Source organism: Pituophis catenifer, unplaced genomic scaffold (assembly GCF_029215685.1).
Source record: "Pituophis catenifer annectens isolate HBS135680 unplaced genomic scaffold, rPitCat1.0.hap2 SCAF_2, whole genome shotgun sequence".
NCBI lineage: Eukaryota > Metazoa > Chordata > Lepidosauria > Squamata > Colubridae > Pituophis > Pituophis catenifer.
In genome coordinates, this window is record NW_027256882.1 from 24,377,287 (window position 1) to 24,401,143 (window position 23,857).

At 45.1% G+C, this 23,857-nt stretch overlaps 1 protein-coding gene across 1 annotated transcript; it reads left to right on the forward strand.

Moving 5' to 3' along the window:
• The first annotated feature begins 383 nt into the window (after nucleotides 1-383).
• On the forward strand, nucleotides 384-23,020 carry LOC139311836 (zinc finger and SCAN domain-containing protein 22-like). The gene is made up of 6 exons (XM_070936358.1): nucleotides 384-457; nucleotides 2,380-3,483; nucleotides 11,844-11,973; nucleotides 16,985-17,461; nucleotides 20,594-20,821; nucleotides 22,039-23,020. The coding sequence occupies exons 2-6, from the start codon at nucleotides 2,716-2,718 to the stop codon at nucleotides 22,644-22,646; spliced, it is 2,211 nt and encodes a 736-aa protein (XP_070792459.1). The 5' UTR covers nucleotides 384-457; nucleotides 2,380-2,715; the 3' UTR covers nucleotides 22,647-23,020.
• Nucleotides 23,021-23,857: the final 837 nt, after the last annotated feature.

Sequence of the window (23,857 nt, forward strand, 5' to 3'; positions counted from 1 at the left end):
CAGGGGATCCTCTTCTCCAGCTGTGCTAGAAATCCCAGGAACCTAATTGTGCAGGTCTCTATGGTCCCCAGGCCTTGTGTGGAATTGTCATCCTGGCCATCGCCTCCCCCCCTTTTTTTTTCTTTTTAAAGAAAAGGACCCCAATCGAAATGTTCTCCATGTGCACCTCAACAGGAGGTCATGGGACCATCCTGCCCTGGCACACGGGTTGCTCCCTCCACGCTCCTCCGAAAACCCACTAAAGGGTTACACCGCAGCCACTCCTACTTCCTAGAGAGGCTGGAGTAACCTTGGGGTTGGGGGATGGGTGGGCATAATATTCGGCAAGGCCTCTTCCTGCGCCCAACCACCCTGCCTTGTCGGCAACTATCAGAACAACAAGAGGCAACAGCCAACCCGCTTCCCATCTACACCAGGGGAACTCCTAGATTGTGGGGGACGAAGCGTTAATGCCCAGGTGAGAATCACAGCTGTGTGCAAAATTGGGATGTCAAGGTTTTTGCAGAGTCCAGTCTCTCGCTCGCTTGTGGTCCTCCTCGCGCTCTCTTGCACTCTTCTCCTTTGTGCGTTGCTTAGATACATTTTCAAATTTGGAATCTATCGCAGCAGCTGAAGTTTCTCTCCTCCTTTTCTTTTCCATTTTCTTTTTGATTCTACATTTAAAAAGAAAGTAAAACCCAGAATTTTCTTTCTTCCTGCTGCAATAAGCTGAGATGCCTGCCCTTTTTAGAAAGCTTTGGCATTCTCACTCTTTGCAGCAGTGATGAATTTGGATGCTGCGTGCTCTCAGACAAGTAAGGCAAGGGCAACTTGAAACACTTTTTATAACTTCCTCTCCTTACTTGACATCCGAGTTGCAGTGGTGTAAGCTAAGCATGCTTCAGAATTTGTTTCTAGCATTGGAAAAGCAGAGGCTTATAAAGTTACCCCCAAATAAATCAACAAGAAAAAAAAATTGACAGTGTATGCATAATTTTGTATTTATTTATTATTTTGTCATGTTTGTGTAGTAGTGTATATTGTAGGCTGTGACCCTTTGAAAGCTGTATGCAACGAAATTTCATCTTAATGTAGGCCGATCAGTGTACATTTAAAGTGACAATGAAGTTACTCGGTCTATTCTAAGCCCTGATTTATTTATTTTAGAAATGTTGTGATCCACTTTTTCTCCTATTAGAAACAATCTCCATATAAAGTAAAATTGATTTTTTGAAAATGTTAATGGTTTACTTCTAAAAATATCTTTAAAATCTTCGGTAGTTTAAAAAAAAAAAAACTTTAAAAGGACCAAAATCTTGGTGGTACATCTTAAATCGAAGAGCCTAAACAGGAAGGATTATATCTGTTTCTCAGGATATTCAAATTGTTGGACTCAAAACAGGCGAGACTCAGATTTTAAAAAGCTGTTCCTTTTGGATCTAACCTACTCTGCAGGGTTGTTTTGGAGAAGAGCAGCTGAGAAGGGACACAGTATTGGTTATCTTGAAATTCTGGAGGAATCAAGAGAATTAAAAAGGTAACTTTTAAATATTTCAGGTTAACATTTTACATTCCTTGGTTCATTTACTTGGAAGCAAATCCCATTTAGTTCGTTGTTGGGACTGTAGATGCATAATTACATCAGAAAGGTAGTTCTTTCCATAAGATTTTGCAGAGAAAAAGAAAAAAAGAAAAATACAGATAGTCCTCAACTTACAACCATTTGTTAAGCAACCGTTAGAAGTTATAAACAGTACTGGAAAAAGTGACTTATGACCATTTTTCACACTTATGACCGTTGCAGCATCCCATGGCCATGTGATCAAAATTCAGATGCTTGGCAACTGACTCACATTTACGACAGTTACAGTGTCCCAGGATCATGTGATCTCCTTTTGCGACCTTCCATGGGGAAACCAGATTCCCTTAACAACCATATTCTTAACTTAACAACGGCAGTGATTCACTGAACAACTGTGGCAAGAAAGGTTGTAAAATGGGGCAAAACTCACTCAGCAACAGTCTTGTTTAGCAACATAAATGTTGTGCGCAATTGTGGTCGTAAATTGAGGACTACCGTTAAAGCCTAATGCCATTTTAAGCCAGGCAGCCACACCAATTTTAAAAAAACTAAATAAACAAACAATGATAATTCTGCTGGTTGAAGACAAAAGAAATCTAACATAATGTTATAGAATACTATGTTGATTAGAAGCTGGTGAAATTATCTAAAAAGTCTGCACGCTGTTGCATTCTCCTGAACTCAGAAAAAAATAGTGCCACAGTTCACTCAGCTCACGTGAGATGGGTGACTAGATAAATTTGATTAATAAGTACTTAAAATATCTGGGAATGATCAGAGTTTTATTCCAACATTTTAAAGTATGTTCTCTCTTGCAGAATCAGCTGTCCGTCTCTTCAAGGAAGAAAATTCTCTCTGCTGATCAGAAATGTTGCTGGTCCCTTCCTTCGAGTAATTATTTCTTCTTCTTTTTTTTTTACTGAAATCTCCCAATGTTTGTAGGCCTTGACAGAAGATTCGTCTGGTTTCTCCTTTGTAATCATTTATCTTTATTTTAAAAGTCATCTTTCAAAGAAGAGGCTACAATTATTCATGAGCTTATTTGGCTTGAAAATCCTCGTCATTGTAACTTTGAAAAGCTCCCGTCAGCCTCAACCGGGACCTTTTCTCCACTGTATGTGGATGTTAACTTCTGTGAAACGTTAGCCACAAAAATGGCTACTGAACTGAGGGCTGGAGGAGCCGCGTTTCTCTCCTTCCAGAATGTTCTGGGACACGGCATGAACCCCATAAGAAAGTCCGAGGAGGAAGCCCAAGTGCGGGCTCTAGACCCTGATGGCGAACGGATGGTCCCTCGGGTCATTCAGGTTGGGACCATAGGAGAATTTCTAGGGTGGATGGCTCCCCAAGAGATGAGCCAAGGATCAGAAGAAGGTTTGGCTCAACGCTGGGAGACCCAGTGGCAGGAAGTCTTGAAGACGGTCCAGCTTCTTCCTTCTGGGGTTGGGACTCCACACCAGTCAAAACCTTTTCCCTGGGACTCCTGCGAGTCTGTCCCCAACACCAGCCAGTGGTCGAATGGAGAAAGCGTTCCTCAGTACTTGGTGGTCAACAACGGAGAGTTACATCCTCGGATCCTTTATGGTCCAGAGGTTGAAGGAAACAGGCTGATGAAGGACATACTTGTGAACCAAGAGGCTCTCTTGACCGAGGCTCAGCGCCAACGTTTTAGGCAGTACAGTTACCAGGAGGGTGAAGAACCTCAAGAAGTTTACAAGAGACTCCGGGAATTTTGCTGTCAATGGCTGAAGCCAGAGAAGCACTCCAAAGAGCAGATCCTGGAGCTGGTGATCCTGGAGCAGTTCCTGGCCATCCTACCGCCAGAGATGCAGGCCTGGGTCAGGGACCGTTATCCTCAGGCTTGTTCCCAAGCCATGGGTCTTGCAGAAGAGTTCCTCAGGAGTCAGAAACAAGAGATTAAGGTAACACTGGTCTACACATTTTGGGAAATTATCGACCGCCGAGATAAAATGTGTTCATTTGACATATTTTGATTAGATGAATTAGAAAGCAGATGATAAAGGTGCTGGTTGGCTAAAGTTTTCAAGATTTATACACAGTGTATAAAGATTTATACACAGGCGAGTATATTTGCCTACAAAGGAGGGAGGTGTCTAATGATCATGAGGCCTCGTAAATTCTCGACAAAGTACGCTACAACAATGAAAATGGTACCAAGTGGAAGTGTATAAATTTATCTTCACTTTGAGAACAGCAAGGCAGGTGACTATGAAAAACATGTGGAAGATTTGCTTAGGTCCTATAAAGCACTTGGTGCAAACATGTCACTGAAAATTGACAAACCGGGCCTGGTGGCTCAGCAGACTGATAGCATTGTGATTAACACCAGCTGTCTGCAATTACTGTAAGTTCGAATCTCACCAGGCTCAAGGTTGACTCAGCCTTCCATCCTTTCTAAGGTAGGTAAATTGAGGACCCAGTTTGTGGGGGCAATAAGCTGACTTTGTATAAATATACAAAAGAATGAAGGCTATTCCTTAACGCATTGTAAGCCGCCCTGAGTCTCCGGAGAAGGGCGGCATATAAATCAAATTTTTTTAAAAAATTAATTTCTTACCCTCACATTTAGACTATTTCAAGAGCCACGGTGGCGCAGTGGTTAGAGTGCAGTACTGCAGGCTACTTCTGCTGACTGCCAGCTGACTGCAATTTGGCACTTCGAATCTCGCCAGGCTCAAGGTTGACTCAGCCTTCCATCCTTCTGAGGTGGGTAAAATGAGGACCTAGATTGTTGGGGGCAAGAGGCTGACTCTGTAAACCGCCTAGAGAGGGCTGTAAAGCGGTATATAAGTCTAAGTGCTATTGCTATTTCTCTTTGAACTGTGGGGCAGTGAGTGATGAGAATGGGGAGAGATTCCACCAGGATATCAAAGGCATGGAGAAAAGATACCAAGGGAAATGGTCCATGCTTGCTGATTATTGCTGGAATCTCCCCAGGGATGATCCTACTATATAGTTCACAAGAGAAAAGCCAAAAAGCGCAGTTTAGATACTGAATAAAGATGGAACTTTGTCGTTTAATCTGATGTTAGAGCTTGTCAGTTTTTCAAGCAAAAAGCACAAAAATGTTACACGAAAAACCAATAAACGAATTGAAAGTTATGCTCTTGGTATCATTAAAAAGATAAATTTATAACGATTGGCGTGGCACCGTTCTCATCACTACATCGCATTTTGCAGAAAAGTTATGGAGCATAATCGCATATCCCCCCCCACCTCCTAATTTTGAATTATTTTGATGCAGTTTTGACCTGAAGCTATATCTTGGAAACTGGAGCCAATTAATAATCAGGACTTAATTTTCGTTTATTAGTGACCCAATTCTGGTAAAATTAAGCTACTTTAGTTTCTGAGGCTTTCTCCTTGTAGACCAATGTAAGGAATTGTTACATGTTAGGAGGAAGAGTTTGTAGTCTAGAATTAGCATCAACTGGAAAGTTTTTCAGAAAGTGGTTTCGGGGTGATGTTCCATCAGTACGCTGATGATACTCAGCTGTACATCTCCACCCTGAACCACCCCAATGATGCCCTTGACGTGATGTCCTAGTGCCTGGAGGCCGTGTGGATCTGGATGGGGAGAAACAAGCTCAAGCTCAACCCTTCCAAGACCGAGTGGCTGTGGCTTCCGGCATCCTGGTATAGTCAGCTGGCTCCATCGCTGACTTGAGGGTGAGATCCTGGCCCCCACAGAGAGGGTTTGCAACTTGGGTGTTCTCCTGGATGCACGGCTGTCTTTGGAAGATCATATGATGGCCGTGGCCAGGGGAGCTTTCTATCGGGTTCGCCTGATGCACCAGTTGCGTCCCTTTCTGGACCGGGATGCCTTGCACACGGTCACTCATGCCCTCGTGACGTCCCGTCTGGACTACTGCAACGCTCTCTACATGGGGCTCCCCTTGAAGAGCACTCGGAGGCTCCAACTGGTCCAGAATGCGGCCGCGCAAGTGGTTATGGGTGCGACTCAGCGCACCCACATAACACCCCTCCTGCGCGAGCTGCACTGGCTCCCGGTAGTCTTCCGGGTGCGATTCAAGGTGTCGGTTACCACCTTTAAAGCGCTCCATGGCTTAGGACCGGGGTATCTACGAGACCGCCTTCTGCCATCAACAACCTCCCACTGGCCAATACGCTCCCACAGAGAGGGACTCTTCAGGGTGCCGTCGGCCAAACAATGCCGACTGGCGACACCCAGGGGCAGAGCCTTCTCTGTGGGGGCACCAGCCGTCTGGAATGAGTTGCCCGTGGAGCTCCGTCTTAGCCCCGACCTGCGTACTTTTCGCCACGCACTTAAGACCCTCCTATTCCAGCAAGCCGGACTGGCCTAATACGATTTTTTATTATGGGTGTATGTATGTTTTAACTTGCGGGCCAATTTTATATATTGATTTTAATTGGTTTTAAATTTTATAAATCTATGTATTTTAATATGGCTGTACACCGCCCTGAGTCCTTCGGGAAAAGGGTGGTATAGAAATCGAATAAACTCTTAAACTCTTATTGATTAGATATGCGGCCCAACTTTCCTTCAGAAGCTATCTCCTCCCATTGTTTTTCCCCCCCACCATCACCTCCCTCAGCAGGTTGGACTAGATCAGAGAAACTAGTCCAGGATTCCCTCAGGGAGATTTCATGATTGAAGGAGACCAAAATCTCTCACTCCTATTGTGGCCCCTTAACCATTGTGATGCAATATTTCCCCCTTGGGAGGAAATGCTGGGTTGCTCAGGCTGGTTTGTCTAGGATCAAAACCAGGTATGTGGGACATTGCGCCTGACCATCCTGTGGGATTCACTTAATGACAGCCATCGGAAACGGTCGCGACTTCCATAAGTCAGCAGAGTCATCTGACGCTGCCCTTTACAAATGCGTTGTTAAATGAGGATCATCTGAGCTTCCAAGAACAAAATTTGGAGGGGGGGCAGTGGGAGGGGAAACATGGGTGTGGGGGGAAAGTAGTTCTGTGACCAGATTATTTAAGGGACAGGCCTCTGTGGAAGAATTCAAGGAATGTGAATTTCTATAAATCTTCTAACATAGAGCTGTTGGGCACAGTGAGAGCTTTAAGGACAGTAGAGCAGTGACCCCCAACCTTTTGGGCACCAGGGACCAGATCTGTGGAGAGAGGTTTTTCCACGGACCGGAGGGGGTGCTGGTTTCATGTGCTGCCTGCATCCCGCGGAGGGGGCTTCGCTTATTTGTGTGGCCCAGTTGCTGGAATGCCGCAGCCCGGTTGCTGGCATACCATGGACCGGTGCCGGTCCACAGACCAGGAGTTGGGGACCCCTGCAATAGAGCAGTCGTGATTTCGCTACCAAGCATTTAGAAAAAAACTCACCTCTTTTAGCGAAAAAGTTGATCGGAAATTCGAACGAGCAGAAAATCATGGCTTGGCAGTTGATTGGTGTGTTAATTAATTAATTAATTATCTTTGGGCTTCTTTGTAACCAATCCCGTGTTTGCACTTCTGTGATTCCTTGTGAAAAGGGACGCGGTGGCTCAGTGGCTAAGATGCTGAGCTTGTCGACCGAAAGGCCAGCAGTTCAGCGGTTCGAATCCCTTGTGCCGCATAATGGGGTGAGCTCCCGTTATTTGTCCCAGCTTCTGCCAACCTAGCAGTTCGAAAGCACGTAAAAAATGCAAGTAGAAAAAATAGGGACCACCTTTGGTGGGAAGGTAACAGCGTTCCGTGTGCCTTTGGCATTGAGTCATGCCGGCCACATGACCACGGAGACGTCTTCGGACAGCGCTGGCTCTTCGGCTTTGAAACGGAGATGAGCACCGCCCCCTAGAGTCGGGAACGACTAGCACATATGTGCGAGGGGAACCTTAATTCCTTGTGGCTTGATCATAAATGAACCCCAGTTTCTTGTTTTAGAGGGTCGTGCCCCCGAAATGTTATTAACGTCGGTGTGTGCTTGACCAAAGATAAGAGAGGGGGGAGAAAACTCCTTTCAGACTTGCAAGTTTCGGTTAATGTAACCTTGCGGTAAAGTACAGCCGGTCCTTGACTTACAATAGTTCATTTAGTGACTGTTCAAAGTTACAACGGCACTGAAAAAAGTGACTGATGACCGTTTTTCACACTCATGAGCATTGTGGCATCTCCGTGGTCATGTGATCAAAATTCGGACGTTTGGCAACTGACTCCTATTTATGACGGGGGTCACGCGATCCCCTTTTGCAGCCTTGTGAGAAGCCAAGTCCATGGGGAAACCAGACTCGCTTAACAACCGTGTTACTAATTTAACGACTGTAGTGATTCAGGTAACAACGGTGGCAAGAAAGGTCGTAAACTCACTTAATAAATCTCTCACTTAATGCCATAAATGTTGGGCTTAGTTGTGGTCGTACATCGAGGACTACCTGTTGAATTACAAACAGTCCTTGACATACAACCATTTGTTTAGGGACCGTTTGAAGTTTACACGGCACCGAAAAAAGTGATTTATGCCAATTTTCACACCCGTGGAAACAGGATCAAAATTCGGACACTAGTATGTACTGATGATGGTTGCTGCATCCTGGGAGGGGTGTCACATGATCCCCTTTCAAAATCCATGGGAAAGTCACGATTCTCTTAACAACTGTGTTACTCACTTAACAACAGCCGTGATTCACTTAGCAACCCTGGCAAGAAAAGTCCTAAAATGGGGCAAAGCTCACTTTTTTTTTTAATTTGATTTATATGCTGCCCTTCTCCGGAGACTCAGGGCGGCTTACAATGCGTTAAGCAATAGCCTTCATACTTTTGTATATTTTATACAAAGTCAGCTTATTGCCCCCCACAAACTGGGTCCTCATTTTACCTACCTTAGAAAGGATGGAAGGCTGAGTCAACCTTGAGCCTGGTGAGATTCAAACTTACAGTAATTGCAGACAGCTGGTGTTAATCATTATGCTTTTAGTCTGCTGAGCCACCAGGCCTTTACAAATTTCTCATTTAGCAGCTTAAATTCTGGGCTCATTTGTGGTTGTAAATCGAGGTCTGCCTTAGTGGTGGGTTCCTCCCGGTTCGGTCTGGTTCTCCTGAGCCAGTAGCCGTGATGATATGATGTCACCGAACCTGTTCTGCCCCACCCGCCCCCACCCCACCCCCCGCATTATTCTTACCTTTTATTTGGCCCCACCCCCAATCTATTGCTGCCTCCTGAGTCCCAGCTGATGGCTAGAGGGAAAAAAACTGTTTAAACTCTTGCTGCAGGGCTTCAAAGGGCCGCCCTACAGCTGATCAGTGTTTAAAGAAAACAAATGAGTAGACCAGTGCCTGCAAAAATACATGAGTAGATCAGTGCCTGCAAAAATACATGGGTAGACCAGTGCCTGCAAAAATACATGGGTAGACCAGTGCCTGCAAAAATACATGAGTAGATCAGTGCCTGCAAAAATACATGAGTAGATCAGTGCCTGCAAAAATACATGGGTAGACCAGTGCCTGCAAAAATACATGGGTAGATCAGTGCCTGCAAAAATACATGAGTAGATCAGTGCCTGCAAAAATACATGGGTAGATCAGTACAGCTCTGCAAACAGTTAAAAGCTTGGTAGACCAGTACCTCTGCTAAATCCTAAATAATTGTCACATGACCATCAAGCCATGCCCACAAAATAAGCCACACCCACAGAACCGGTAGTAAAAAAATTTAGAACCCACCCCTGGTCTGCCTGCAGTTAATCTGGGTGTGACTGTTGTCTGGATTACCTCACTGGGCTGAAGTTCTGGTTTATGGGTGCTGCCTCTTCTGTGTTCCAATATTAACAGGGAAGGGACCTTGTGGTCTCCACTCCAATCTCCCGCCCAAGCAGGAGACCCTACTACACCATTTCTGACAGATAGCAGTCCTGTCTCTACTTGAAAGCTTCAAGTGATGAAGGGGCTGCCACAATATCAGGGGCTGCCACAAAGAAGAGGGAGTCAAGCTATTCTCCAAAGCACCTGAGGGTGGAACAAGAAGCAATGGGTGGAAACTAATCAAGGAGAGAAGTAACTTAAAACTAAGGAGAAATTTCCTGAGAGAACAATTAATCAGTGGGAGGATTTGCCTCCAGAAGATGTAAATGCTCCAACACTGGAAGTTTTTAAGAAGAGATTGGACAACCATTTGTCTGAAATGATGTAGGTGTCAGCACTTCAAGCTGCATTTACTCTAGTGCTGACATAAGAAGGAGAAGTGGAGGCGTCTGGAAAGGGACATTTGACTTTTCACCTACTTATTTTCCCTGGAGATAATATCCCCTAGGACCGTGATGGCGAACCTATGGCATGTGTGCCACAGGTGGCACACGGAGCCATATTAGTGGGCACGCCAGCTCAGCTCTGGGGCGCATGCGCGCGCCGGCCAGCTGATTTTCGGGCCTTCTGGGCCCACCAGAAGTAGGGAAACAGGGCCTGGGGTGGGTGGGGAAGGCCCGTTTTTCTTTCTTATCTGGCTCCAGATCCTCTCTGTGTATCTGGGAACGGCGAAAACAGCCTTTCCCACTCCCTTGGAGGCCCTACGGAGGCTGAAAGGGCCCATTTCCCCACTCCCGGTAGGACAGGAAGTGACGTTTTTTCCTGTCCCCAGCCTCCAGAGACTCCTAGAGAGGCTCCTAGAGACTCCTAGAGAGGTTCTGGAGGCTGGGGACAGCAAAAAACGTCACTTCTTGTCCCACCGGGAGTTGGGAAATGGGCCCTTTCAGCCTCCGTAGGGCCTCCAAGGGAGTGGGAAAGGCTGTTTTCGCCGTTCCCAGATACATACAGAGGATCTGGAACCAGGTAAGAAAGAAAAACGGGCCTACCAGGCCATCCTGTGCCAGGAGGAGGGGGGAGGGGGTTGCGCACACATGCGCGTGGGCACGTGCGCGCGACCCTCCCCCGCCCCCGTCTCCTGGCACGCGATGGCAAAAAGGTTAGCCATCACTGCCCTAGGAGATGGGATGGGAGGGGGGAAATTCCTTTGAGCTGGAGCGGTAGATTAGGGGTAGAATGACTTGGAAGATGGCCAATGAGTGCAGGGGAGTGGGGAATGAAAAGGGAGGGTTTTGGGTCTGGAAGTCAGAGTTGGCTTCAATGAGTCGGAGGTAGAATGCTTAATAAATGGGAATTTTTCTTCAAAGACTTTGTTTGAAATGCAATTTATTTGAGACGACCTCAAAACCTGACAGAAGGGTTTCCTGCCTAGGCAGGAGGTTGGACTAGAAGACCTCCAAGGTCCCTTCCAACTCTGTTATTCTATTCTATTCCAACCTTCTTGAATGGGGGAAGGTTTTGTTAAACACACTCCTCAAACACGTATGTGTGTCTACTTGGACACTGATGCAGGGTTACATAAGTCCATAGCTATGTTTCTCAAGCTTGACAACTTTTAAGCTGCGTGGATTTCCACTCCCAGAATTCCCCAGCCAGCATGAATTCTGGGAGCTGAAGTGCCCCCCATCTTAAAAGATGACTATTCCCAATCAACACCCAGGACATCCGGTATGGCCTAGTGCAGTGATGGCTAACTTTTTTGCCATCGCGTGCCAAAAGTGGGGGGAGTGGGGCAGAGCGGGCGCACGCGTGCCCACACCCATAATTCTATGCGCCCCGCCCCCATGCATGTGTGCACGACTCCTCCCCCGTGCTTCCCCCACTTTTGGCATGTGATGGCACAGTGGGCCAGGTAGGCTCATTTTTCGCCCTTCCCAGGCTCCAGAGCCTTTCTAGGAGCCTGGGGAGAGCGAAAACTGCCTTCCCCACCCCCCCAGAGGCCCTCTGGTGGCCGGAAACGGCCTGTTTGCCAACTTCCAGTGGGCCCAGAAGGCCCAAAAATCAGCTGATCGGCATGCACATGTGCACCAGAGCTGAGCTCGCGTGCCCACCGATATGGCTCTGCGTGCCACAGGTTCGCCATCACGGGCCTAGTGGTTAAGACTCTACATTAGAAAGCCTGAGGCCATGGGTTCGAGTCCCGCCTTGGCCATGAAAGCCAGCTGGGCCAGTCACTCTCTCAGCATAACCCACCCCATTTCAGGGTTGTTGTGAGGTAAATTAGGTAAAGGAAGATGTGTGGGATATGTTATTGTAAAAAATAATAAAGGCGGATATCAATCAATAAAAATAAAAAAAATCATTTCCATTTTGCAGTGGCTCGGCTGGCTTGTTTCCCTGGAAGTTTTTAAAGAAGAGATTGGATAACCATTTGTCTGAAATTGTGTAGGGTTTCCTGCTTGAACGGGGTTGGACTAGAAGACCTCTAAGGTCCCTTCCAACTCGGTTATTCTGTTCTATTCTGTTCTGTTTTAGGTGCTGGAACCGTGCGCAGCACTAGTGATGGTCTCCCCGGAGGCTGAAGGATCCCTGGCAGCCTCTGGATCTAACGGCCTCCTTTGTAGAGAAGCTGAACTGAAAGACGGTCAGGATCCCAGCTCAGCGGGTAGGTACTCCTGGTAGTAAGGACAGGATGTTGCTTGGGTGCTGGAAGTGTATGATCAGTATTTATCTGTATTGAATACAGGCAGTCCTCGACTGCATGTATGGACTTACAACAGTCTTACAATGGACTTACAACGGACTTACAACAGTCCATTGAGTGACCGAAGTTACAATAGCCGTGAAAAAAGTGACTTATGACCAGGGGTGAAATGCTCCCGGTTCGGACCGGATCGCCCGATCCGATAGCGATGGCGGCGGGTGGTTCGGAGAACCGGTAGCAAAATTCCCTGCGCCCCCCTCCCCCCCACCATGCCCAACTGAGCCGCACAATCATCAGAGGCTTTTTTTTTTTTACTTTTAAAAGCATTTTTTCTACAACCTTTTCCGACGAAAAAATGCTTTTAAAAGTAAAAAAAAAAGCCTCTGATGATCGCGCAGCTCAGCTGGGATCGTCAGAGGCTTTTCAAAGCATTTTTTTCTGTAACCTCTTGCCCGAAAAGGTGGTAAAAAAATGATTTGAAAAGTCTCTGATGATTCCAGCTGAGTTGCCTGATGGTCAGAGGCATTTTTTAAAAAGCCTCGCTGACGATCCCAGCTGAGTTGCCTGATCGGCAGAGGCTTTTCAAAGCATTAGAAAAAATGCTTTGAAAAGTTAAAAAAAAAAAAAAAAGTTGGCCACGCCCACCCAGTCACATTACCCCTCCACCAAGCCACGCCCACAGAACCAGTAGTAACAAATTTTTACATTTCACCCCTGCTTATGACCGTTTTTCACACTTACGACCGTTGCAGCATCTCCGTGGTCACGTGATCTACAGTCAGACGCTTGGCAACTGACTCACATTTACGACAGTTGCATTTTCCCCTGAACCCCTTTTGCGACCTTCTGACAAGCAAAAGTCAGTGGGGAAGTCAGATTCGCTTAACAACCGTGTTACCAGTTTAACCACTGTAGTGATTCACTTAACAACGGTGGCAAGGAAGGTTGTAAAAGGGGGCAAACAAAATTCACTGAACACATTTTTCACTTTAGAACATAAATTTGGGGCTTAATTGTGGTCGTAACTTGAGGACTACCAGTACGATCAGCATTTATCCGTATTGAATACAGATAGTCCTCGAGTTATGACAGTACATTTAGTGACCGGTTACAATAGCGCTGAAAAAAGTGACTTATGATCGTTTTTCACACTTTTCACACCGTTGCAGCATCCCCACAGTCACATGATTTACACCCAGACGCTTAGCAACTGATTTCTACTTATGACGGTGTCCCTTTTGCAACCTTCTAACCAGCAGAGTCAATGGGGAAGCCAGGTTCGCGTAATAACCATGTTGCTAACTTCTCAACTGCAGTGATTCACTTAACAAGTGTGGCAAGAATAGGGCAAAACTCACTTAACAACTGTCTTGCTTAGCAACGGAAATTTTGGCCTCTGTTGTAGTCATGTTTGTTTTGTTTTGTTTTAATTTTTTTTTATTTTTTAAACACACAAACAAACATACAATACATCGTTTCTGAACAGAATATTGGCCTGGTCTTAAATTTGTACAGATATTTGTTCATCTTTAACACAATTTTATATATTCAATTTTTCTCATAGCATTTATTCTCTCTAATTTTAAGAAACTAATATTACCCTTCATCGTAACTTCTCATCATATTACATCCCTACATTTTGTCATTTCTTCATATTGGCTTAAATAATTCATGATTACCCTTGTATTACTTCATCAATTATTTATATTCTTATCTCTTATTTTAGAAAGTAATCCGTTTATCATAAATTCACTAATTAGTGAAACATATTCAATAAAAAATGAATTAAGTATCCATCTTACTCTAGTACCTCTAAATGTTGTTGTCATAAGTGAGGACTACCTGTAGGTCTGGAGAGGTCCATTGTAACTTTGGACAGTCATTTAGTGATCAGTCGTTAAATGAGGACGTCTTATACCCAAAGATTGACCTCTTGGGAGAGGGAGAAGATAGGTGGAGAAATTGTGAGGGCAGCAGCTGATGTGTCAGTCATCATGGGCTATATAAATAGCAATAACAACAGCACCTCGGAAGGATGGAAGGCTGAGTCAATCTTGAGCCTGGTGAGATTCGAACTGCCAAATTGCAGGCAGCCGGCAGGCAGCAGAAGTAAGCCTGCAGTACTGCACTCTAACCACTGCGCCACCATGGCACTGTATCTGTCCTTCCAAAGAATAGTCAGGGTTGGTTTCCTTTAGGAGTAAGCTAGGAGTAATAATAAACTAGTAATAGTTAAATCTATTTGTGCCTTCCGCCGTGCCCTTAAAACTTTCTTTTTTCAGCAAGCCGGGCTGGCTTAATATATTTTTAAAATATTTTTAATTGGTTTGTTATTTTAAATTGGGGCCAAATTAATATATATCTTTTTAATTGTTTTTAATGTTTGTATTGTATGTTTTTTATCTGGCTGTACACTGCCCTGAGTCCCTCGGGAGAAGGTGCGGTATATAAATTTGAAATAAAATAAAATAAAAAATAAATAAATCTAGGCTGTCTCTGTTGGAAACTGGGTGCTGGAAAGGATAGAGCCCCCCCGCCCCCATCTGACGTACCAGCATCCCAGCTGTTGTTTCTTGTTCTTGGTCTAGAGCAGGGGTATCGAACTCAAGGCCCACAGCCAGATCTGGTCCATGAGGTACTTTTTTTTTTTTTTTAATTTGATTTATATGCCGCCCTTCTCCGGAGACTCAGGGCGGCTTACAATGCGTTAAGCAATAGCCTTCATACTTTTGTATATTTTTTATACAAAGTCAGCTTATTGCCCCCACAAACTGGGTCCTCATTTCACCTACCTTAGAAAAGATGGAAGGCTGAGTCGACCTTGAGCCTTGGAGAGATTCGAACCAGCAGAAATTGCAGGCAGCTGTGTTAATAACAGGGTGCACTAAACCATTGTACTATCAAGGTACTTATATCCGACGTATGAGGCCAGTCTGGAAATAACAAAAAACTGGTCCTTGGTGCCTCTGCTAGCAAAAATGGGGTGCAGGGCAGTGGTAAAATCCAAATTTTTTACTGCTGGTTCTGTGGGCGTGGCTTGGTGGGCGTGGCAGGGAAGAATACTGCAAAATCTCCATTCCCACCCCACTTCTGGGGGAAGGATATTACAAAATCCCCCATTCCCTCCCCACTCCTGGAGGAAAGATACTGCAAAATCCCCATTCCCACCCCACTCCTGGAGGAAGGATACTGCAAAATCCCCATTCCCACCCCACTCCTGGGGGAAGGATACTGCAAAATCTCCATTCCCACCCGACTCCTGGGGGAAGGATACTGCAAAATCTTCATTCCCACCCCACTCGGGGGAAGGATACTGCAAAATCCCCATTCCCACCCTATTCCTGGGGGAAGGATCCTGCAAAATCCCCATTCCCACCCCATTCTGGGGTCAGCCAGAGGTGGTATTTGCTGGTTCTCCAAACTACTCAAAATGTCCGCTACTGGTTCTCCGAACTGTTCAAAATTTCTACTACCGGTTCTCCAGAACCTGTCAGAACCTGCTGCATTTCACCCCTGGTGCGGGGGCCATGGCAGGCCCCGGTGCGCCCTGTTTTCAGCCTTGACAGGTTTCTGTAGCACCCTGCCGGCCAAAATGGGGCATGGGGGGGGCTGCCTACAGCCCCCCATGCCCTGTTTTGGCCGGCAGGATGCTGCAGGAGGGCATCCATCTCGTCCCGTCTCCTCCCCCCACCACCTCAGCCAGCCCGTGGAGGACAACAACAATGCTGATACGGCCCTCCAAGAAATCCAGTTTGACACCCCTGGTCTAGAGGAAGCTCAAAATCTGGATCAGGGGTGGGTTCTAAAATTTTTTACTACCGGTTCTGTGGGCATGGCTTATTTTGTGGGCGTGGCTTGGTGGAGAGTAATGTGACGGTGGGCGTGGCCAACTTTTTTTTTTTTTGTACTTTTAAAAGCATTTTTTCTACAACCTTAAGAGGTTGCAGAAAAAAATGCTTTTAAAAGCCTCTGACGATCAGGCAACTCAGCTGGGATCGCCAGAGGCTTTTAAAGGTATTTTTTTCCTACAACCTCTTCGGCCAAAGAGGTTGTAGAAAAAATGCTTTTAAAACCCTCTGACGATCCCAGCTGAGCCGTGCGATCATCAGAGCCTTTTTTTTTTTTTACTTTTAAAAGCATTTTTTCAGCCGAAGAGGTTGTAGAAAAAATGCTTTTAAAAGTAAAAAAAAAAAAAGCCTCTGATGAGGTGGGCGGGGTAAGCGAGCGGTGACTGGGCCGAGGACCAGTTTGGGGGCGGTGGCCAGCCAATGTTATTACTGGTTCTCCAAACTACTTGAAATTTTTATGTCTGGTGGCTTTGCCCAAAAATTAAGAAATATTGGATTAAAATAAAAATTTGGATATCAGAAATAATTGCGGAGGATATTGAGTTAGAACCAGAAATCTTTTTGTTAGGAATGCTTAAACAAAACATTAGAAAGGAAAAAAAGTACCTAATATTACATATAATCGCGGCAGCTAGGTTAGCCCTAGCATAAGTCTGGAAAACAGATCAATTGCCAACGGAGCAGCAAATAATTCAAAAAATTTACACATGTGCAGAAATGGATAGACTAACGTTGAAATTGAAAGATAAGGAAGACTCACAGTATTTTAAGATATGGGACAGTTGGTATGAGTGGATAAACCAATGGAAAAGAAGGTAAAATCAAAATTTAGTAAGAAATTAAAAGTAATAATTATACACCGTCATTAAGGAAAAAAAAGGAAAATAAGTTTTTGTATATATGTGTACTTATATACATTATATATACTTTGTTTGTTGTTTGTTGATATTGTTGATTGTATTTTAAGGTTGTGAATGTTTTATACAATTTTTTTTTTTTAAATCTAATAAAGTTTGTTTTTTAAAAAATGTTTAAAAAAAGAAATTTTTACTACCGGTTCTTGCAAACCGGTGCAAACCGGGAGCAACCCATCACTGATCTGGATGTTTATGCTGTTTCAACAGGTGACCCCACCATGAGCAGGAATTCCTTGGAGGTTACTCAGCCAGGGGATCCTGAGCTTCCTTTTTTGTTTGGATCCTTAATGGCGCAACAAGGATCCATGGATAACAGGGACGGGCTGGTGCAGAATAACCCAATGGAGCCGATCCAGAAAGGGGACGGAGCGAGGCTTTGCAGCGAAGGGGTCTACGAGACGGTGGTCCGTTTGGAGGAACACGGACACTGGTGCCTCGAATGTGGCGAAAGCTTCCAAGATGCCTTGCAGCTTCAGAATCACCAGAATTCCCATTCGGGTCGGAAGCGTCCGGAGTGTCCAGAATGCGGGAAAAGTTTCCGGGATCTTTCGCACGTTCTCCGGCATCAAACCGTCCACACGGGAGAGAAACCCTACGCCTGCTTCAAATGTGGACAGAGTTTCACCCAGAAACCAGCACTTAACCGGCATCTTAGAAAACATTTGGAAAGCCAGAGTGACTCAGGTATGAGGAAGACTCCCCTGCCGTTATCTCAAAGGCTGTATAATAGGGGTGTCAAACTCAGATCTGACCCACGGGGCCACTGTGGAAACAGCGAAGGACCAACCCACGGTGCCTTTGCCAGCAAAAGTGGAGCTCAGGAGGGACACTGGAGGCCCTTCCGAGCTCTGTTATCACTGGCAGAGGGTTGCAGGAGGCCGTCGCAGCTGAAAACAGAGCTTGGGAGCCCATTTTCGCTGGCAGAGTGCTCGGGCCACCAGAGGTGCCCCCAACACGAGTGACAGCCGAACCGGCCATGTCCACCCTGACCACACACCCCGTTTGACCCCACCAAGGTCAAACACAACCCTGATGCGGCCCTCAATGAAATCGAGTTTGACACCCCTGTTGTATAGGGAATATTGGAGGGTGGCTGAATTGATTACAGAGAGTCCTCAACTTAAGACCACGATTGAACCTGAAATGTCTGTCGCTAAGCAAGACGGTTGTGAAGTGAGTTGCCAAGGTTGAGCAACCCTGATCTAAGCTACACAAACAGAATATCGAAAGCCTTAACAGTGTTTTTCACTTTTTCTTCCTCCTGCACCAAAGAGAATCAAGATGGGGCAATCTTGAGTTTCTTTCACATGTTGTACAGGTAGTCCTCGACTTATAGCAGTTCATTTAGTGACCGTTCAAAGTTACAACAGCACTGAAAAAAGTGACTTATGATCGTTTTTCACTCTTACGACCGTTGTAGCATCCCCTTGGTCACATGATCAAAATTCAGACGTTTGTCAACTGATTCATATTTATGACGGTTGCAGGGTCCCAGGGTCATGTGATCCCCTTTTGTGACCTTCTGACAAGCAAAGCCAATGAGGAAACCAGATTCACTTAACAACCATATTACAGGTAGTCCTTGATTTACAACAGTTCGTTTAGTGACCATTCAAAGTTACAACACTGAAAAAAGTCATTCATTTAAGAACTGTATTACTAACTTAACAGATGCAATGATTCACTTAACAATGGTGGCAAGAAAAGTCGTAAAAGGGCGCAAACCCACTTAACAAATGTTTCACTTACTATCATAAATTTTGGGCTCAATTGTGGTCGTAACTCGAGGACTACCTGTACTAATTTAACGACCGCAGTGATTCACTTGACAAATGTGGCAAGAAAAGTCATAAAATGGGGCAAAAGTCACTTAACAAATTTCTCACTTAACAAACATGAATTTTGGGTTCAATTGTGGTCGTAAGTTGAGGACTACCTGTATGTAGTTACCAGAACCAAACTCATTTTTGCTAACAATTGCCAAATACATTCTCCAAGTTCATCTTCTACGCTGGGAGATTGAATGAGAAAAGATAAAAATTGCCACTGGATACGATTTTGGGTGGTAATTGTGACTTTGGGCAGCAATGGTGATTTTGTCACACTGCCATCATATCATCTAGATTGCTGGCAGCCATCTTCATTTTTGTTTATTTTCTACATCTCCAACTACGATCGAGAGAAACCAGCCAGCTTACATAGAGTAGGAGCCCACATAAAACATCCACAGTAATGCAACAATGACACAATAAAGGCACACTGATATACACACACACACACACACACACACACACACACACACACACATACTGTATATGTTTTTGTACATTTTCGTAGATTTTCCAGCCTGAAGATGACGAGTGGGACCTCGTCGAAATGTCGCCAAGATACTCTCAATCTTACACGGGAAAAGACCCGAATACACCAAAACTTGCATATATATATATATATATATAAATTTTCAATGCATGTTATGGGGGTAGTAGCCCTTTCATAGTAATTATTTGTTACAGTAATTATTACACACTGATCCTCTCTACCTATCCTTGCTGTGAGGATTAAGGTTCCTCTTCCCTGCTTCTCACACACAAACATACCTATATAGTGTGAGAGAACTCAGACATAATGAGGCAATAAAAAAATCTCTCAAATTTGTAAAGTAATTCATGCAAATTTATTTATTTATTTATTAAATGGTTATGCCATCCATCTCCCCTACAAGGTGTCTCTGGGCGGCTCACAGGTTAAAATTATTTTTTTTAATTATTTTTTTTCCTCAGAGTTGAACTGCACACAAGTTAAAATCCAATTATAGAAATCTTGGCCTACAATGAGCTTATTATTATTTTACTTGTGCCAATGCCCAGAGCTGCAACATCAATAACAATCTAAAGACTATCAAAAGTTTCATAACATTGCATGAAAATATAAATTGCGAAGAACTAAAAATTTATCTATGCCAACCTTTTGCTGGAACCTTCTCATATCTTCCAAAATGGTTTCCCCTTATCCGGTTGGCTGTCTGAAATCAAAACACTAAAATTTATTGTAAATCTATAGATGCATATACAGATAGTCCTCAACTTACAAACATTTGTTTAGTGACTGTTCTCGAAGTTACAACAGCACTGAAAAAAGTGACATATGGCCATTTTTCACACTTAGCGACCATGTGCAGCGTCCCTAGGGTCATGTGATCAAAATTCGCAATGCTTCGAAACGGTTCCTATTTACGACGGCTTGGAGTGTCTCAGGACCCTGTGATCTCCTTTTGCGACCTTCCGACAAGCGAAGGCAACGGGGGAGCCAGATTCCCTTAACAACCATGTGACTAACTTAGCAACAGCAGTGATTCACTTACCAACCGTGGGAAGAAAGATTGTAAAACGGGGCAAAACTCACTTAACAACTGTCTCGCTTAGAAACATAAATTTTGGGCTCAGTTGTGGTCGTAAGTTGGGTGTCAAACTCAATTTCCTTGAGGGCCGCATCAGGGCTGTGGTTGACCTCGGGGGAGGGACATGGCCAACTGGATGGGTGTGACCAACTGGGTGGGTGTGGCCAGCTTGACGCCATTCACTCGGCATGGCCGACTGGGTGGGCGTGGCCATCTTGACACTACTCTCCAAACTGCTGGCATGTTTCCTTTTCGTACTGGGTAGACCAGGCGGAAGCAACATGTGCCGGCCCCTTGCATTTTCCAGGACTGCTCCACGGGCCGGATTGGCCCGCGAGCCTCGTGTTTGACACCCATGTCATAAGTCGAGGACTATCTGTACGCTTATGGGGTTTTTTTTTCCCGTTTTCTCCAAACAGGTTTCATCCCAAGTATGAAACCCGCGAGGACTGATATGGGTAGTCGTAAGCGTCCAGAATGTTTGGCATGTGGGAAGAGTTTCCGGGACGTTTCTCAGGTCCTTCGGCATCAGACGGTCCATACGGGAGAGAGGCCTTACAGCTGCCTTGAGTGTGGGCAAAGTTTCACCCAAAAGCCGGCCCTCAACCGACACAAGAGGAAACATCTCAAAGGCGAAACCTACGAAGGTATGGATGAAAGCATAAGAGATGAGAATCCTCCGGGGTTCGCCTCTTCGCCCATGAAATTTAGCGAGAGATGCTTCCAAGAGATTTGTCTTGAAGGAAGCAGAACAGAATAACAGAGTTGGACGGGACCTTGGAGGTCTTCTAGTCCAACCCCCTGGTCAGGCTGGAAATCCTATAGCAGGGATGTCAAACTCGATTTGTCAAGCGTCTCAATGTAAATCACGTGACCATGGGGAGGCTGCAACAGTCATAACAGTCACCTAAATCTTCTCCCTTTTAAGTGCAAATTTTAAATTTTAATGTGTTTTAAAATATGGGTATTTTAAATCATGGGTATTAATTCAGCCAAATTTATTTAATTCATTTTATTCGATTTTAAATTTTTATATGTATGTGTTTTATTTCGTGGCTGTTCACCGCTCTGAGTCCTTCGGGAGTAGGGCGGTATAGAAATTCAATAAAATAAATAAATAAATAAAATAAAATACGTGTGAAAAATGGTCATAAGTCACTTTTTTCAGTGCCATTGTAAGTGAACTGTTGTAAATTGAGGATTATCTGTATACTATAATAATTGTATATTATATAATTAATATATTAATATAATTATATATTATTATAATACTACAATACTAATTGGGAGCATGGTGGCTCATGAGGTTAGAATGCTGGTCTGACAACCACAGTCTCGCGTTCGAGACCCATTGCTGCTGCGGAGGGGGGTGAGTTCCTGTCACATGCTCCAGCTCCTGCCAACCCAGCAGTTCGAAAGCATTATATTAATATAGTATAATATAATAGCAATAGCAATTAAACTTATATACCGCTTCACAGTGCTTTACAGCCCTCTCTAAGCAGTTTACAGAACCAGCATATTGCCCTTCCAACAATCTGGGTCCTCATTTTACCGACCTCGGAAGGATGGAAGACTGAGTCAACCTTGAGCCAGTCAGGATCGAACTGCTGGCAGTCGGCAGATTTAGCCTGCATTCTAACCACTGGGCCACCAGGGCTCCTTACATTGTATTATATGCTATATTATTACCTTGTTCTCAAATTGTAGCAGTCGTTGAAATTTCTTCACGATGTTGTTCATCTGATTTAGCCTACGTTCTTAGCTACTTTATGAGCTTGTCTGAATGGTCCGAGTGGCTTATGTGGGTTGAGGATCTGCTCTTTCATTGGCTGGTATATTTAGACTTCTTTTCTTATTGCAGGAGACCAAGAACGGCACGGAAACCAGGAAAATAGCCACCAGGACGAGGCAACCCCTTCTTGGGCCTGGCCTAACCAAACATTCCCCGAAAACAGAGTTGGCCCCTTTGCCAGCAGCCTGGGACAGCAGCCATCGATGAATCAATATCCTGAATCTGCCTCCGGCACTCACCGGGAAGGCAAAACGGCCAGGAAAACCATCAGCCGTCGAGGGCAGAAGAAATACTGGTGTTTTATCTGCATCAAAGGCTTTCGGGACAAGGCAGATTTGGTACGGCACGACCGGATCCACACGGGAGAGAAACCTTACGCCTGCCCGGACTGCGGACGGAAATTCAGCTACACGTCCAGCTTGTACAAGCACCAGCTGATCCACCGGAGAGCGGGCAGCCTGAAAGGGTACCAGTTCAGGGAGATGTCCGTAGACTACAACCCAGATGATTTTTCGGCCGTCCGCACAGCTCCCTTGGCCTGTCTCGAGGGCGGCGGGGGGTGGAGGAACGGGGTGAAGTTGGAGGCGACTGAGGAAAAACCACCCACGGAGGCCTTGTCGGTAGGAAAGGCTGACCCGCAATCAAGTGACTTCTCTTTCGATATATCAGCGACGTAATTCAAAGTGGTCGGCTTTGCTTTTTTTGTACCTGGTGCGTATTGGACAGATCGGACTTTAGCATCCAGGAATTCTAGCTTGAATTGAGAAGAGAAGAGAATTGAGAAGAGAATTCTAGCTTGAATTGAGAATCGCTTGATAAAAGCGATTCAGTTCAAACCAACCAGCTGAATCCCCTCTCCGCAGGCGGGTGGGTGGGTGGGTATACAGACAAACCTGCCCCACCGCATGCTTCTGTATATATATGTATGTAAAGACTCTTTCTTATCTTTGACCAGCATTACATTATTAATATTATTATTTTATGCACAATAACACTTCACTGACGTCCGTTACAGTTTTCCTTTCTCTGTTCCAATAAAAGGCTAAGCCAACTTTATTATCACAGGCGTGTTTCTAGGATATGGGGTGGGGCAGGATAAGGGAAATCTTATGCTCTCAATCAGGGGTGGATTCTAAATTTTTTTACTATCGGTTCTATGGGCATGGCTTATTTTGTGGGCATGGCTTGATGGTCATGTGACAATTCTTTAGTATTTAGCAGAGGTACTGTTCTGTCCCCGTCTCACACACGCACACAAACAATCATCCAGGAGTTTAATAAAACTTGCAGACAATAAATTCCTTCGATAACAGGATTGGCAGCAACCCAGTAGCTGCTTGCCAAGAACTTTACTCACAGAGAACCAAAACAAATACACAAAGCCACAGAATTGTCAAGTCCAGTCCGTATTAAATCCAAGGCAGGCAGATAACGTAGTTTCAGAGATACAATGCGACTCGCTAGTTGTTTAGTTTTGTCCGTCACAGAGCCTGAATGGCCACCACACACCCTTTTATCCCCTGTGGGGTGTGGTCCAGTGACTCAGCTCAATCTCTGGCACGCCTCCTTTTCTGCTGCGGGCGCTTGTCTCTCCGACGCTGGCGTGGATCCAGCCAAGACTTATCTCCGTCACTGTCCGACTGCGACTGCTCGGCGATACCTGGCTCCTGGCCAATCTCTTCTCCTTCGGGAGACACCTGAGGCATTGCCAGAGAGGAGGGTCCTGGAGAGGGAGGCCTGGCCAACTCCTCTCCTTCACTTTCGGAGACTTCTCCCTCCGATAAGACGGGCTCGGGGGTCGGAGTCACAACAGGTACTAGTCTACCAGGCTTTTAACTGCTTGCAGAGCTGTACCGGTCTACCCATTTATTTTTGCAGGCAGTGGTCT